Raw genomic sequence first — 15,248 nt, forward strand, 5'->3', positions numbered from 1 at the left:
GACCGAGCTCCAGCTCTCGTCGCCCCAAGATATTGGAAGAGGTCAGTCCTAGCATCATGCCCGAGAGGGAGAGCGAACCAGCTGGAGCCTTTACTGCAATCATTGGAAAACAGGTCCAACATTGGTGTGGATCATCAGTGTGGAGATTAGGGACAGGGAGAGGGCTCTCCCAGATATCGGACTGGATTTTATCGATGAGCCAATCAGTGGGACTGTTGTATTAATGTTAATCGATGAGCCAATCACTGAGGCTGTTGTATTAGTGTTAATCGGTGAACCAATCACTGGGGCTGTTGCATTGGTGTTAATCAGTGAACCAATCACTGTGGCTGTTGTATTAGTGTTAATTGGTGAACCAATCACTGGGGCTGTTGTATTAGTGTTAATCGATGAGCCAATCACCGGGGCTGTTGTAGTGGAGCCAATGAATGGGCCTGAAGAACTGGAGCCAATCAATGGGCCTGTAGAACTGGAGCCAATCAATGGGCCTGTAGAACTAGAGGCAATCAATGGGCCTATAGAACTGGAGCCAATCAATGGGCCTGTCGAACTGGAGCCAATCAATGGGCCTGTCGAACTGGAGCCAATCAATGGGCCTGTCGAACTGGAGCCAATGAATGGGCCTGTAGAACTGGAGCCAATCAATGGGCCTGTAGAACTGGAGCCAATTGATGAACCAATGAATGGCCCTGTAGAACTGGAGCCAACCAATGGGCCTGTAGAACTGGAGCCAATCGATGGGCCTGTAGAACTGGAGCCAATCGATGGGTCTGTAGAACTGGAGCCAATCAATGGGCCTGTAGAACTGGAGCCAATCAATGGGCCTGTAGAACTGGAGCCAATCGATGGGCCTGTAGAACTGGAGCCAATCAATGGGCCTGTAGAACTGGAGCCAACCAAAGGGCCTGTAGAACTGGAGCCAATCGATGGGCCTGTAGAACTGGAGCCAATGAATGGGCCTGTCGAACTGGAGCCAATGAATGGGCCTGTAGAACTGGAGCCAATCGATGCGCCTGTAGAACTGGAGCCAATCGATGGGCCTGTAGAACTGGAGCCAATCGATGGGCCTGTAGAACTAGAGCCAATGAATGGGCCTGTAGAACTGGAGCCAATCGATGCGCCTGTAGAACTGGAGCCAATCGATGGGCCTGTAGAACTGGAGCCAATCGATGGGCGTGTAAAACTGGAGCCAATCGATGGGCCTGTAGAACTGGAGCCAATCGATGGGCCTGTAGAACTGGAGCCAATCGATGGGCCTGTAGAACTGGAGCCAATCGATGGGCCTGTAGAACTAGAGCCAATGAATGGGCCTGTAGAACTGGAGCCAATCAATGGGCGTGCAGAACTGGAGCCAATCAATGGGCGTGCAGAACTGGAGCCAATCGATGGGCGTGCAGAACTGGAGCCAATCGATGCGCCTGTAGAACTGGAGCCAATCGATGGGCCTGTAGAACTGGAGCCAATCAATGGGCCTGTAGAACTGGAGCCAATCGATGCGCCTGTAGAACTGGAGCCAATCGATGGGCCTGTAGAACTGGAGCCAATCGATGGGCCTGTAGAACTGGAGCCAATCGATGGGCCTGTAGAACTGGAGCCAATCGATGGGCCTGTAGAACTGGAGCCAATCGATGGGCCTGTAGAACTGGAGCCAATCGATGGGCCTGTAGAACTGGAGCCAATCGATGGGCCTGTAGAACTGGAGCCAATCGATGCGCCTGTAGAACTGGAGCCAATCGATGGGCCTGTAGAACTGGAGCCAATCGATGGGCCTGTAGAACTGGAGCCAATCGATGGGCCTGTAGAACTGGAGCCAATCGATGCGCCTGTAGAACTGGAGCCAATCGATGGGCTTGTAGAACTGGAGCCAATCGATGGGCCTGTAGCACTGGAGCCAATCGATGCGCCTGTAGAACTGGAGCCAATCGATGGCCCTGTAGAACTGGAGCCAATCAATGGGCCTGTAGCACTGGAGCCAATCGATGCACCTGTAGAACTGGAGCCAATCGATGGGCCTGTAGAACTGGAGCCAATCGATGGCCCTGTAGAACTGGAGCCAATCGATGGGCCTGTAGAACTGGAGCCAATCGATGCGCCTGTAGAACTGGAGCCAATCGATGGGCTTGTAGACCTGGAGCCAATCGATGGCCCTGTAGAACTGGAGCCAATCGATGGGCCTGTAGAACTGGAGCCAATCGATGCGCCTGTAGAACTGGAGCCAATCGATGGGCCTGTAGAACTGGAGCCAATCGATGGGCCTGTAGAACTGGAGCCAATCGATGGGCCTGTAGAACTGGAGCCAATCGATGGGCCTGTAGGACTGAAGCCAATCGATGCGCCTGTAGAACTGGAGCCAATCGATGGGCCTGTAGAACTGGAGCCAATCGATGGGCCTGTAGAACTGGAGCCAATCGATGCGCCTGTAAAACTGGAGCCGATGAATGGGCCTGTCGAACTGGAGCCAATCGATGGACCTGTAGAACTGGAGCCAATCAATGCGCCTGTAGAAATGGAGCCAATGAATGGGCCTGTAGAACTGGAGCCAATCGATGGCCCTGTAGAACTGTAGCCAATCAATGGGCCTGTAAAACTGGAGCCGATGAATGGGCCTGTCGAACTGGAGCCAATCGATGGGCCTGTAGAACTGGAGCCAATCGATGGGACTGTTGTAATGGTACCAATTGATGAACCAGTCAGCAGGGCTGTTGTATTGTAATCAGTTGGCGGGCCAATCACTGGTGACGTTGTACTGAAGTGAATCGATGAGCCAAATAATGGGGCTGTTGGATTGGACTCAATTGCTGGACCAATCATTGGCATTTTTATATCAGAGTCAATTGATGTCATTGTACTTGAGCCAATCGCTGGTGTTATTCTCGTAGGGTCAGTTGATGATGTCATTGAACTGGAGGCAACCAGCACTGCTTTTCTAATTGGGTCCGTTGATGATGTCATTGTACTGGAGCCAATCGCTGATGCTTTTCTAGTGAGGCCGTTTGATGATGTCATTGTACTGGAGCCAATCGCTGGTGTTCTTATAGGGTCAGTTGATGATGTCATTGAACTGAAGGCGATCAACAGTGCTTTTCTAATTGGGTCCGTTGATGATGTCATTATACTGGAGCCAATCGCTGGTTCTTTTCTAGTGAGGTCATTTGACGATGTCATTGTACTGGACCCAATCGCAGATGTTCTTATATAGTCAGTTGATGATGTAATTGAATTGAAGGCGATCAACAGTGCTTTTCTAATTGGGTCCGTCGTTGATGTCATTGTACTGGAGCCAATCGCTGGTGCTTTTCTAGTGAGGCCAGTCGATGATGTTATTATACCGGAGCCAATCAATCTTGCTGTTCCATCGAGGCCAGTTGATGTCATTATACTGGAGCCAATCAGTGATGCTGTTTGGGTGGGGTCAGTCGATGATATTGTATTGGAGCCAAACAACAGGGCTAGTCTAATTGGACCTGTTGATGATGTCATTGTCTTGGAGCCAATCGCAGCTGCTGTTGGAGTGGAGCCAATCACAGGTGCTGTTCGAGTGGAGCCAACCACAGGTGCTGTTCGAGTGGAGCCAATCGCAGGTGCTGTTCGAGTGGAACCAATCGCAGGTGCTTTTCGAGTGGAGCCAATCCTAGCTGCTGTTCGAGTGGGGCCAATCACAGGTGGTGTTGGAGTGTGGCCAATCACAAGTGCTGCTGGAGTGGAGCCAATCACAGGTGATGTTGGAGCAGAGCCAATCGATGATGGGACTGTATTGGAGCCAATCGCAGGTGCTGTTTGAGTGGAGCCAATCACAGGTGCTGTTCGAGTGGAGCCAATCGCAGGTGCTTTTCGAGTGGAGCCAATCGCAGGTGCTTTTCGAGTGGAGCCAATCGTAGGTGCTGTTGGAGTGGAGCCAATCGCAGGTGCTTTTCGAGTGGAGCCAATCGCAGGTGCTGTTCGAGTGGAGCCAATCGCAGGTGCTTTTCGAGTGGAGCCAATCGCAGGTGCTTTTCGAGTGGAGCCAATCGTAGGTGCTGTTCGAGTGGGGCCAATCACAGGTGGTGTTGGAGTGGGGCCAATCACAAGTGCTGCTGGAGTGGAGCCAATCACAGGTGGTGTTGGAGCAGAGCCAATCGATGATGGGACTGTATTGGAGCCAATCACAGGTGGTGTTAGTGCAGAGCCAATCGATGACGGGACAGCGTAGGAGCCAATCGATGAAGGGACGGTGCTGCGGCCAATCAAGGGTGGTGTTGGAGCGGAACCAATCGATGACGGGACGCTGCGGGAGCCAATCACAGGTGGTTTTCGAGTGGAGCCAATCGTAGGTGCTGTTCGAGTGGGGCCAATCACAGGTGGTGTTGGAGTGGGGCCAATCACAAGTGCTGCTGGAGTGGAGCCAATCACAGGTGGTGTTGGAGCAGAGCCAATCGATGATGGGACTGTATTGGAGCCAATCACAGGTGGTGTTTGTGCAGAGCCAATCGATGACGGGACGGCGTAGGAGCCAATCGATGAAGGGACGGTGCTGCGGCCAATCACGGGTGGTGTTGGAGCGGAACCAAACGATGACGGGACTCTGCGGGAGCCAATCACAGGTGGTGTTGGAGCAGAGCCAATCGATGATGGGACTGTACTGGAGCCAATCGCAGGTGGTATTGGAGCAGAGCCAATCGACGATGGGACTGTGTGGGAGCCAATCACAGGTGGTGTTGAAGCGGGGCCAATCAATGACGGTACTGTGCGGGAGCCAATCAAAGGTGGTGTTGGAGCAGAGCCAATCGATGACGGGACAGTGAGCGAGCCAATCGATGATGGGATGGTGCGGGAGCCAATCGATAATGGGATTGTAATGGAGCCAATCAAAGGTGGTGTTGGAGCAGAGCCAATCGATGACGGGACAGTGAGCGAGCCAATCGATGACGGGACAGTGCGGGAACCAATCGATGATGGGACTGTACTGGAGCCAGTCGCAGGTGGTATTGGAGCGGAGCCAATCGATGACGGGACAGTGCGGGAGCCAATCGATGATGGAACGGTGCTGCGGCCAATCGTGGGTGGTGTTGGAGCGGGGCCGAGTATTGTTGTATATGTTGCAGCAAGGGACAGAATGGAAGCAAAGAGTGGCAGGAATTCCATGGACCTGTGGGAAGAAACAGAGCGGCACTGTCACAAGTGAGGTTTCTGGATCACCAGAGGGTCGCGAGGAGAGATAAAGGGAGAAGATCATGGACTCGGGTCCACTTCCCTGTCCGCTCCCCATAACTCCTTATTCCTTTATCGGTTAAGAAACTGTCTATCTTTGTCTTGCATTTACTCAATTACCAGGATGTTGCCAGGACTGGAGAATTTTGGCGACGAGGAAAGATTGGATAGGCTGGGGTCTGTTTTCTTTGGAACAGAGGAGGCTGAGGGGAGACCTGATTGAGGTGTATAAAATGATGAGGGGCCTGGATAGAGTGGATAGGACGGACCTGTTTCCCTGGGCAGAGGGGCCAACAACCAGGGGGCGTGGATTGAAAGTAATTGGGGGGAGGTTTAGAGGGGATTTGAGGGGAAATGTCTTCACCCAGAGGGTGGTGGGGGTCTGGGGCAGGGTCTGGAACTCACGGCCTGAAAGGGGGGTAGAGGCAGAAACCCTCAGCACAGTAGGCAGTGCACCTTGAAGTGCCGTATGCTACAGGGCGAGGGAGCGAGAGCGGGAAAGTGGGATTAGGCCGGGAGAGGTCTTGGTCGGCCGGAGCGGACACGATGGGACAGAATGGCCTCTTTCCGCGCTGTAAACTTCTATGATTCTGTGAAATCCAATATAACCAATTGCCCCATCAGCTTCCTCTTAATCATCAGCAAAGTGAGGGAAGGTGTTGCCGACAGTGCTATCTCGCAGCACTTACTCACCAATAAACTGACCAGCTTCGGTTCCACCAGGACCAGTTGGCTGCAGACCTCACCACAGCCTTGGTCTAAAAACATGGAGAAACAAACTGATTTCCAGAGGTGAGGTGAGGGTGACTGCCCTGGACATCAGGGCAGCATTTGACTGAGTGTGGCATCAAGGAGGCCCGGTAAAACTGAAGTCAATGGGGATCAGGGGGAAATCTCTCCACTGGCTGGAGTCAGACCCAGCACAAAGGAAGATGTTTGTGTTTTTCGGAGGCCAACCGTTTCAGCCCCGGACATCGCTGCAGGAGTTCCTCAGGGCAGTGTCCTAGGCCCAGCCATCTTCAGCTGCTCCATCAATGACCTCCCCAATGGGACTGCTTTCCTGCTCTTTTTCATTTTGTTGCTCAATGGAATGCTGGCCTTTATTGCAAAGGGGATGGAGTATAAAAGCAGGGAAGTCTTGCTACAGTTATGCAGGGTATTGGTGAGGCCACACCTGGAATACTGCGTGCAGTTTTGGTTTCCATATTTACGAAAGGATATACTTGCTTTGGAGGCAGTTCAGAGAAGGTTCATTCAGTTGATTCCGGAGATGAGGGGGTTGACTTATGAGGAAAGGTTGAGTAGGTTGGGCCTCTACACATTGGAATTCAGAAGACTGAGAGGTGATCTTATCGAAAAGTGTAAGATTATGAGGGGGCTCGACAAGGTGGATGCAGAGAGGATGTTTCCACTGATGGGGGAGACTAGAACTAGGGTCATGATCTTAGAATAAGGGGCCGCCCATTTAAAACTGAGATGAAGAGGAATTTATTTTCTCAGAGGGTTGTAAATCTGTGGAATTCTCTGCCTCAGAGAGCTGTGGAGGCTGGGACATTGAATATATTTAAGACAGAGGTAGACAGTTTCTTAACCGATAAGGGGGGAGTGGCAGGGAAGTGGAGTTGAATCCATGATTGGATCTACCAGGCTCGGGGGATCCTTGTGCATGAAACACAAAAAGTTAGTATGCAGGTACAGCAAGTGATCAGGAAGGCAAATGGAATGTTGGCATTTATTACACGGGGGATAGAGTATAAAATCAGGGAAGTCCTGCTACAACTATACAGGGTATTGGTGAGGCCACACCTGGAATACTGCGTGCAGTTTTGGTCTCCGTATTTAAGGAAGGATATACTTGCATTGGAGGCTGTTCAGAGAAGGTTCACTCGATTGATCCCGGGGATGAGGGGGTTGACTTATGAGGAAAGGTGGAGGAGGTTGGGCCTCTACACATTGGAGTTCAGAAGAATGAGAGGTGATCTTATCGAAACGTATCAGATTATGAGGGGGCTTGACAAGGTGGATGCAGAGAGGATGTTTCTACTGATGGGGGAGACTAGAACTAGGGGACATAATCTTAGAATAAGGAGCCGCCCATTTAAAACTTGAGATGAGGAGGAATTTCTTCTCTGAGGGTTGTGGATCTGTGGAATTCGTTGCCTCAGAGAGCTGTGAAAGCTGGGACATTGAATATATTAAGACAGAAATAGAGAGTTTCTTAAATGATAAGGGGCTAAAGGGTTATGGGGAGCGGGCAGGGAAGTGGACCTGAGTCCATGATCGGATCAGTCATGATCGTATTAAATGGCGGAGCAGGCTCGAGGGGCCATATGGCCTATTCCTGTTCCTATTTCTTATGTTCTTATCCACCTGGCCTGCTAGCTTCAGGGATCTGTGGACCTGCACTCCAAGATCCCTCTGTTCCTCTACACTTCTCAGTGTCCTACCATTTAATATGTATTCCCTTGCCTTGTTAGCCCTCCCCAAATGCATTGCCTCACACGTCTCCGGATTGAATTCCATTTGCCACTGCTCTGCCCACCTGACCAGTACATCGGTATGTTCCTGCAGTCCGCAGGTTTCTTCTTCATTGTCAGCCACACGGCCGATTTTTGTATCATCTGCAAACTTCTTAACCAGACCCTCGACCTTCAAGTCTAAATCGTTGATATATACCACAAAAAGCAAGGGACCCAGCACTGAGCCCTGCGGAACCCCCCCCCCCCGCTCCAGTACCAAAAACACCCATCAACCATTACTCTTTGCTTCCTGTCTCTGAGCCAATTTTGAATCCAACTTGCCATTTTGCCCTGGATCCCATGGGCTTTTATGTTCGTGACCAGTCTGTCAAAAGCTTTGTTAAAATCCATATACACTACATCATACACACTGCCCTCATCGACCCTCTGGTTACCTCCTCAAAAAATTCAATCAAGTTAGTCAGACACAACCTTCCCTTAACATACTCATGCTGATTGCCCGTGATTAATCAGTGTCTTCAAAATGAAGATTTATCCTGTCCTTCAGAATTTTCTCCAATAACTTTCCCACCAATGAGGTTAGAACATAAGAACATAAGAAATAGGAGCAGGAGTCGGCCATTCGGCCCCTCGAGCCTGCTCCACCATTTAATACCACCCTGGGCTGATCCGATCATGGACCCAGCTCCACTTCCCCGCCCGCTCCCCATAACCCTTCACTCCCTTATCGCCCAAAAATCTGTCTATCCCCACCTTAAATATATTCAATGTCCCGGCCTCCACAGCTCTCTGGGGCAGAGAATTCCACAGATTTACGGAGGGAGAGCGGGTGGGAAGGGATAGCGGGAGGGGAGGGAGAGCGGGAGGGGAGGGAGAGCGGGAGGGGAGGGAGAGCGGGAGGGGAGGGAGAGCGGGCGGAGGGAGAGTGGGAGGGGAGGGATAGGGAGAGCGGGAGGGGAGGGAGAGCGGGAGGGGAGGGAGAGCGGGAGGGGAGGGAGAGCGGGAGGGGAGGGAGAGCGGGAGGGGAGGGATAGTGGGCGGAGGGAGAGCGGGAGGGGAGGGATAGTGGGAGGGGAGGGAGAGCGGGTGGAGGGAGAGCGGGAGGGGAGGGAGAGCGGGAGGGGAGGGAGAGCGGGTGGAGGGAGAGCGGGAGGGGAGGGATAGCGGGAGGGGGGGGAGAGCGGGAGGGGAGGGAGAGCGGGAGGGGAGGGAGAGCGGGTGGAGGGAGAGCGGGAGGGGAGGGAGAGTGGGAGGGGGGGGAGAGCGGGAGGGGAGGGAGAGCGGGAGGGGAGGGAGAGCGGGAGGGGAGGGAGAGCGGGAGGGGAGGGAGAGCGGGAGGGGAGGGATAGTGGGCGGAGGGATAGCGGGCGGAGGGAGAGCGGGAGGGGAGGGAGAGTGGGAGGGGAGGGATAGCGGGAGGGGAGAGATAGTGGGCGGAGGGAGAGCGGGAGGGGAGGGAGAGCGAGCGGGGAGGGAGAGCGGGAGGGGAGGGAGAGCGGGAGGGGAGGGATAGCGGGAGGGGAGGGAGAGTGAGCGGAGGGAGAGCGGGAGGGGAGGGAGAGCGGGCGGAGGGAGAGCGGGAGGGGAGGGAGAGCGGGAGGGGAGGGATAGCGGGAGGGGAGAGATAGTGGGCGGAGGGAGAGCGGGAGGGGAGGGAGAGCGGGAGGAGGGATAGCGGGAGGGGAGGGAGAGCGGGAGGGGAGGGATAGCGGGAGGGGAGGGATAGCGGGAGGGGAGGGATAGTGGGCGGAGGGAGAGCGGGAGGAGGAATAGCGGGAGGGGAGGGATAGCGGGAGGGGAGGGAGAGCGAGCGGGGAGGGAGAGCGGGAGGGGAGGGAGAGCGGGAGGGGAGGGATAGCGGGAGGGGAGGGATAGCGGGAGGGGAGGGAGAGCGGGAGGGGAGGGATAGTGGGCGGAGGGAGAGCGGGAGGAGGAATAGCGGGCGGTGGGAGCCGGTGTGAGGGAGCAGGCGGGGAGGGAGTGGGTGAGGATATGGAGGATGAGAAATTTACAGGGTTACAGACATGAGGCTGGATACAGAGTAAAGCTCCCTCTATAAGGCAGGGTTGTGAGATTCAACATATCTGCTCTGTTAAAGAGCCAGTACAGGCTGGACGGGATGAATGGCCTCTTCTTGTGCTCTACGTTTCCCTGATTTGATGAGCATTCACACACACTCACGGCCATCACTCACACGCTCACCAAGGGGCCAGGCTCCCGCTCCAGAGCCAGTGGTCAGCGCTATGGAAAGGTTGGAGAGTCCGTCCGCCTCCCGGTGCCTGGCTCTGACCCTGCTCCCTGGACCAGCCTCATTGTCTGACCTCACTCAGAAGCCTCTCCCTCTGTTCCACTGGGTCTCCATAGAGACCCTTCACAACACTGCACTCATCAGAGAGGGTCACAGCCCATAAACACTCATCGCCACAGGACCCTGCACATCGTCCAATCAAACACTCGCAGGGCAGGTACAGCACGGGGTTAGTTACAGAGTAAAGCTCCCTCTACACTGTCCCATCAAACACTCCCAGGGCAGGTACAGGGGGTTAGATACAGAGTAAAGCTCCCTCGACACTGTCCCATCAAACACTCCCAGGGCAGGTACAGAGGGTTAGATACAGAGTAAAGCTCCCTCGACACTGTCCCATCAAACACTCCCAGGGCAGGTACACGGGGTTAGATACAGAGTAAAGCTCCCTCTACACTGTCCCATCACACACTCCCAGGGCAGGTACAGGGGGTTAGTTACAGAGTAAAGCTCTCTCTACACTGTCCTATCAAACACTCCCAGGGCAGGTACGGAATAGTGCGGGGGGGTAAATACAAACGTAGAAACAGAATTTACAGCGCAGAAGGAGGCCATTTCAGCCCATCATGTCCGCGCCGGCCGACAAAGAGCCACATGGCCCTCGGTCAGCAGCCCTGAAGGCTACAGATAAACATTAAAGCACATGGTATTGGGGGTAATGTACTGACGTGGATAGAGAACTGGTTGGCAGACAGGAAGCAGAGAGTCGCGATAAACGGGTCCTTTTTAGAATGGCAGGCAGTGACTAGTGGGGTGCCACAGGGCTTCGTGCTGGGACCCCAGCTATTTACACTGTACATCAATGATTTAGATGAAGGAATTGAGTGTAATATCTCCAAGTTTGCAGATGACACTAAGCTGGGTGGCAGTGTGAGCTGTGAGGAAGACGCTAAGAGGCTGCAGGGTGACTTGGACAGGTTAGGTGAGTGGGCAAATGCATGGCAGGTGCAGTATAATGTGGATAAATGTGAGGTTATCCACTTTGGGGGCAAAAACACGAAGGCAGAATATTATCTGAATAGCAGCAGGTTGGGAAAAGGGGAGGTGCAATGAGACCTGGGTGTCATGGTACATCAGCCATTGAAAGTTGGCATGCAGGTACAGCAGGTGGTGAAGAAGGCAAATGGTATGTTGGCCTTCATAGCGAGGGGATTTGAGTATAAGAGCAGGGAGGTCTTACTGCAGTTGTACAGGGCCTTAGTGAGGCCTCACCTGGAATATTGTGTTCAGTTTTGGTCTCCTAATCTGAGGAAGGACGTTCTTGCTATTGAGGGAGTGCAGCGAAGGTTCACCAGACTGATTTCCGGGATGGCAGGACTGACATATGAGGAGAGACTGGATCAACTGGGTCTTTATTCACTGGAGTTTAGAAGGATGAGAGGGGATCTCATAGAAACATATAAAATTCTGACGGGACTGGACAGGTTAGATGCAGGAAGAATGTTCCCGATGTTGGGGAAGTCCAGAACCAGAGGACACAGCCTAAGGATAAGGGGTAAGCCATTTAGGACTGGGATGAGGAGAAACTTCTTCACTCAGAGAGTTGTTAACCTGTGGAATTCCCTACCACAGAGAGTTGTTGATGCCAGTTCATTAGATATATTCAAAAGGGAGTTAGATGTGGCCCTTACTGCTAAAGGGATCAAGGGGTATGGAGAGAAAGCAGGAAAGGGGTAATGAGGTGAATGATCAGCCATGATGTTATTGAATGGAGGTGCAGGCTCGAAGGGCCGAATGGCCCACTCCTGCACCTATTTTCTATGTTTCTAAAAGTGCATTACCTCACACTTTTCCAAATTAAGTTCCATTTGCCACTGCTCTGCCCACCTGACCAGTAGATTAATATCCTCCTGCAGCCCATGACTTTCCTCTTCATTAAAAACCACACAGCCAATTTTCGTGTCACCTGCAAACGTTTTAATCACATCCCCGATATTCAAATCTAAATCATTGATATATACCACCAAAAGCAAGGGACCCAGTACTGAGCCCTGCGGAACCCCACTGGAAACATCCTTCCAGTCACTAAAACATCCATCAAGCATTATCCTTTGCTTCCGACCTCTGAGCCAATTTTGGATCCAACTACCCACTTTGGCCTGGATCCCATGGGCTTTAACCTTCATGACCAGTCTACCATGTGGGATCTAATCAAAAGCCTTGCTAAAGTCCATATATACTGCATCGTATGCACTACCCTCATCGACCCTCTTGGTTACCTCCTCAAAAAATTCAATCAGGTTAGTCAAACACGATCTTCCCTGAACAAACCCGTGTTGACTGTCCTTGATTAATCCTTGCCTTTCCAAATGTAGATTTATCCTGTCTTTCAGGATTGTTTCCAATAATTTTCCCACCACTGAGGTTAGGCTGACAGGCCTGTAAATATCACCAATGATGTCTCCACAAGATCCTACAAATCCCCTGGGAGGACAGGCGCACCAACACCAGCATCCTCATTCAGGCTAACATCCCCAGCATTGAAGCACTGACCACACTTGATCAGCTCCGCTGGGCAGGCCACATAGTCCACATGCCAGACACGAGACTCCCAAAGCAAGCGCTCTACTCGGAATTCCTTCATGGCACCGAGCCAAAGGTGGGCAGCGGAAACGTTACAAGGACACCCTCAAAGCCTCCCTGATAAGGTGCGACATACCCACTGACACCTGGGAATCCTTGGCCCAAGACCGCCCTAAGTGCATCCGAGAGGCCGCTGAACACCTCGCGCCTCAACGCCGAGAGCGTGCAGAAACCAAGCGCAGGCACCGGAAGGAGCGTGTGGCAAACCAGTTCCACCCTCCCCTCCCCTCAACGTCTGTCTGTCCCACCTGTGACAGGGGACTGTGGCTCTGGTATTGGACTGTTCAGCCACCAAAGAACTCACTTCAGGAGTGGAAGCAAGTCTTCCTCGATTCCGAGGAACTGCCTATGATGAGGATGAATTACTTGGCCTCATACGACAGTTCTGATCCCTGTGATACCTTAAACAAGGGTACCACATTAGCAGTCCTCCGGCACCATGCCAAATCCAAAGAGGATTGGAAAATGATGGTCAAGGCCTCTGCTATTTCCTCTTTTATTTTGCTCAACAGCCTGGGGTGCATTTCATCTGGGCCTGGGGACTTATCCACTTTCAAAGCTGCTAAACCCCTTAATACTTCCTCTCTCACTATGTTTATTTCATCCAGAATATCACACTCCTCCTCGATAGCAGTAGCTGCATTGCCCCTTTACTTTGTGAAAACAGACACAAAGTATTCATTAAGAACCCTCCCAACATCTTCCGCCTCCACACAAAGATTCCCCCCGTGGTCTCTAATAGGCCCTACCCTTTCTTTGGTTATCTTCTTGCTCTTAATATATTTATAGAACATCTTTTGGTTTTCCTTAATTTTACTAGCCAAGAATTTTTCATGCTCTCTCTTAACATTCCCAATATCTTTTTAAATTTAGCCTCTTAACTTTCTAAATTCCTCCAAAGATTCTACAGTATTTAGCCGTCGGTATATGACATAAGCTTCTCTTGTTTTCTTAATCCTCCCCTGTAAGTTACATCCAGGGGGCTCTAGAATTGTTACTCCCACCCTTTTTCTTTAAGGGCACATGTTTCGAGAAACATAGAAAATAGGAGCAGTAGTTGGCCATTCAGCCCTTCGAGTCTGCTCCGCCATTCAATATGATCATGGCTGACCCTCTAACTCAACACCATATTTCTGCTTTCCCCCCATACCCTTTAATGCCTTTTGTGTCTTGAAATCTATCTATCTCCCTCTTAAATATGTTCAGTAACTTGGCCTCCATAGTCTTCTGTGGTAGAGAATTCCACAGGTTCACCATCCTCGGAGTGAAAACATTTCTCCTCATCTCGGTCCTAAATTTCCTACCCCGTGTCCTGAGACTGTGACCCCTTGTTCTAGACTTCCCAGCTAGGAGGAAGCATCCTCCCCACATCTAGTCAGAATTCTATACGTTTCAATAAGATTCCCTCTCCTTCTTCTAAACTCTAGTGAATACAGGCCTAGTCAACCCAATCTCTCCTCATACATCAATCCTGATCCCTGTGGTACCCCACTAGTCACTGCCCGCCAGCCTGAAAAAGACCCGTTTATTCCTACTCTCTCTTTCCTGTCAGTTAATCAATTTTCAATCCATGCCAATACATTACCTCCAATCCTATGTGCTTTAATTTTGCATACTAACCTCTTACGTGGGACTTTATCAAAGGCCTTCCGAAAATCCAAATACACTACATCCACTGGTTCTCCCTTATCTATTCTATCAGTTACATCCTCAAAAAACTCCAATCAATTTGTCAAACATTACTTTCCTTTCATAAATCCATGTTGACTTTGTTTAATCCCAATGATATTATCGAAATGTGCTGTTATCACATCCTTTATAATAGACTCTCGCATTTTCCCTCCTACTGATGTTAGGCTAACCGGTCTGTAGTTCCTTGTTTTCTCTCTCCCTCCTTTTTTAAATAGTGAGGTTACAATTGCCACCCTCCAATCTGCAGGAACTATTCCATAATCTATATAGAAATTTGTAAGATGACAACCAATGCATCCACTATTTCCATGGCTACCTCTTTTAGTACTCTGGGTTGCAGATCATCAGGCCCTGGGGATTTATCGGCCTTCAGTCCCATTAGTTTCTCCAGCACTATTTTCTTACTAATAATCATTTCCTTTAATTCCTCTTGCTTACTAGACCTTTGGTTTCCTGGCATTTCTGGGATGTTATTTGTGTCCTCTTCCGTGAAGACAGAACAAAAGTATTTATTTAATTGTTCTGCCATTTCCTTGTTCCCCATGACAAATTCTCCCGTTTCTGTCTGTAAAGGACCTACATTTGTCTTCACTAATCTTTTTCTTTTTACGTACTTGTAGAAACTTTTGCAGTCGGTTTTTATGTTCCTTGCAAGTTTACTCTCATACTCTATTTTTCCCCTCTTAATCAATCTCTTGGTCCTTTTTTGCTGAATTCTAAACTGCTCCCAATCCTCAGGCTTGCTACCTTTTTTTGGCAACTTTGGATCTAACACTATCCTTAATTTATTTTGAAAGCCATGGTTGGACCATTTTTCCTTTTGTGTTTTTACACCAGAAAAGAATGTATAACTGTTGCAATTCATGCATTCGTTCCTTAAACATTAGCCATTGCCTATCCACCGTCATGCCTTTTAATGAATCTTCCCAATCTCTCATAGCCAATTTATTCCCCATGCCTTCGTCGTTTCCTTTGATTAGATTTAGGATCCTAGTTTCGGA

At 51.0% G+C, this 15,248-nt stretch overlaps 1 protein-coding gene across 1 annotated transcript; it reads right to left on the minus strand.

The window, feature by feature from the left end:
* Nucleotides 1-99: 99 nt before the first annotated feature.
* On the minus strand, nucleotides 100-5,121 carry LOC139254649 (serine-rich adhesin for platelets-like). Its single transcript, XM_070873771.1, has one exon. The coding sequence runs from the start codon at nucleotides 5,119-5,121 to the stop codon at nucleotides 100-102; it is 5,022 nt and encodes a 1,673-aa protein (XP_070729872.1).
* Between the last annotated feature and the right edge of the window lie 10,127 nt (nucleotides 5,122-15,248).

This window comes from Pristiophorus japonicus, unplaced genomic scaffold (genome assembly GCF_044704955.1).
Source record: "Pristiophorus japonicus isolate sPriJap1 unplaced genomic scaffold, sPriJap1.hap1 HAP1_SCAFFOLD_565, whole genome shotgun sequence".
Taxonomy (NCBI): domain Eukaryota; kingdom Metazoa; phylum Chordata; class Chondrichthyes; family Pristiophoridae; genus Pristiophorus; species Pristiophorus japonicus.

Excerpts from the sequence above, each read along its gene's own strand:
- LOC139254649 (XM_070873771.1), bottom strand. The coding sequence starts at position 5,121 with ATGGAATTCCTGCCACTCTTTGCTTCCATTCTGTCCCTTGCTGCAACA.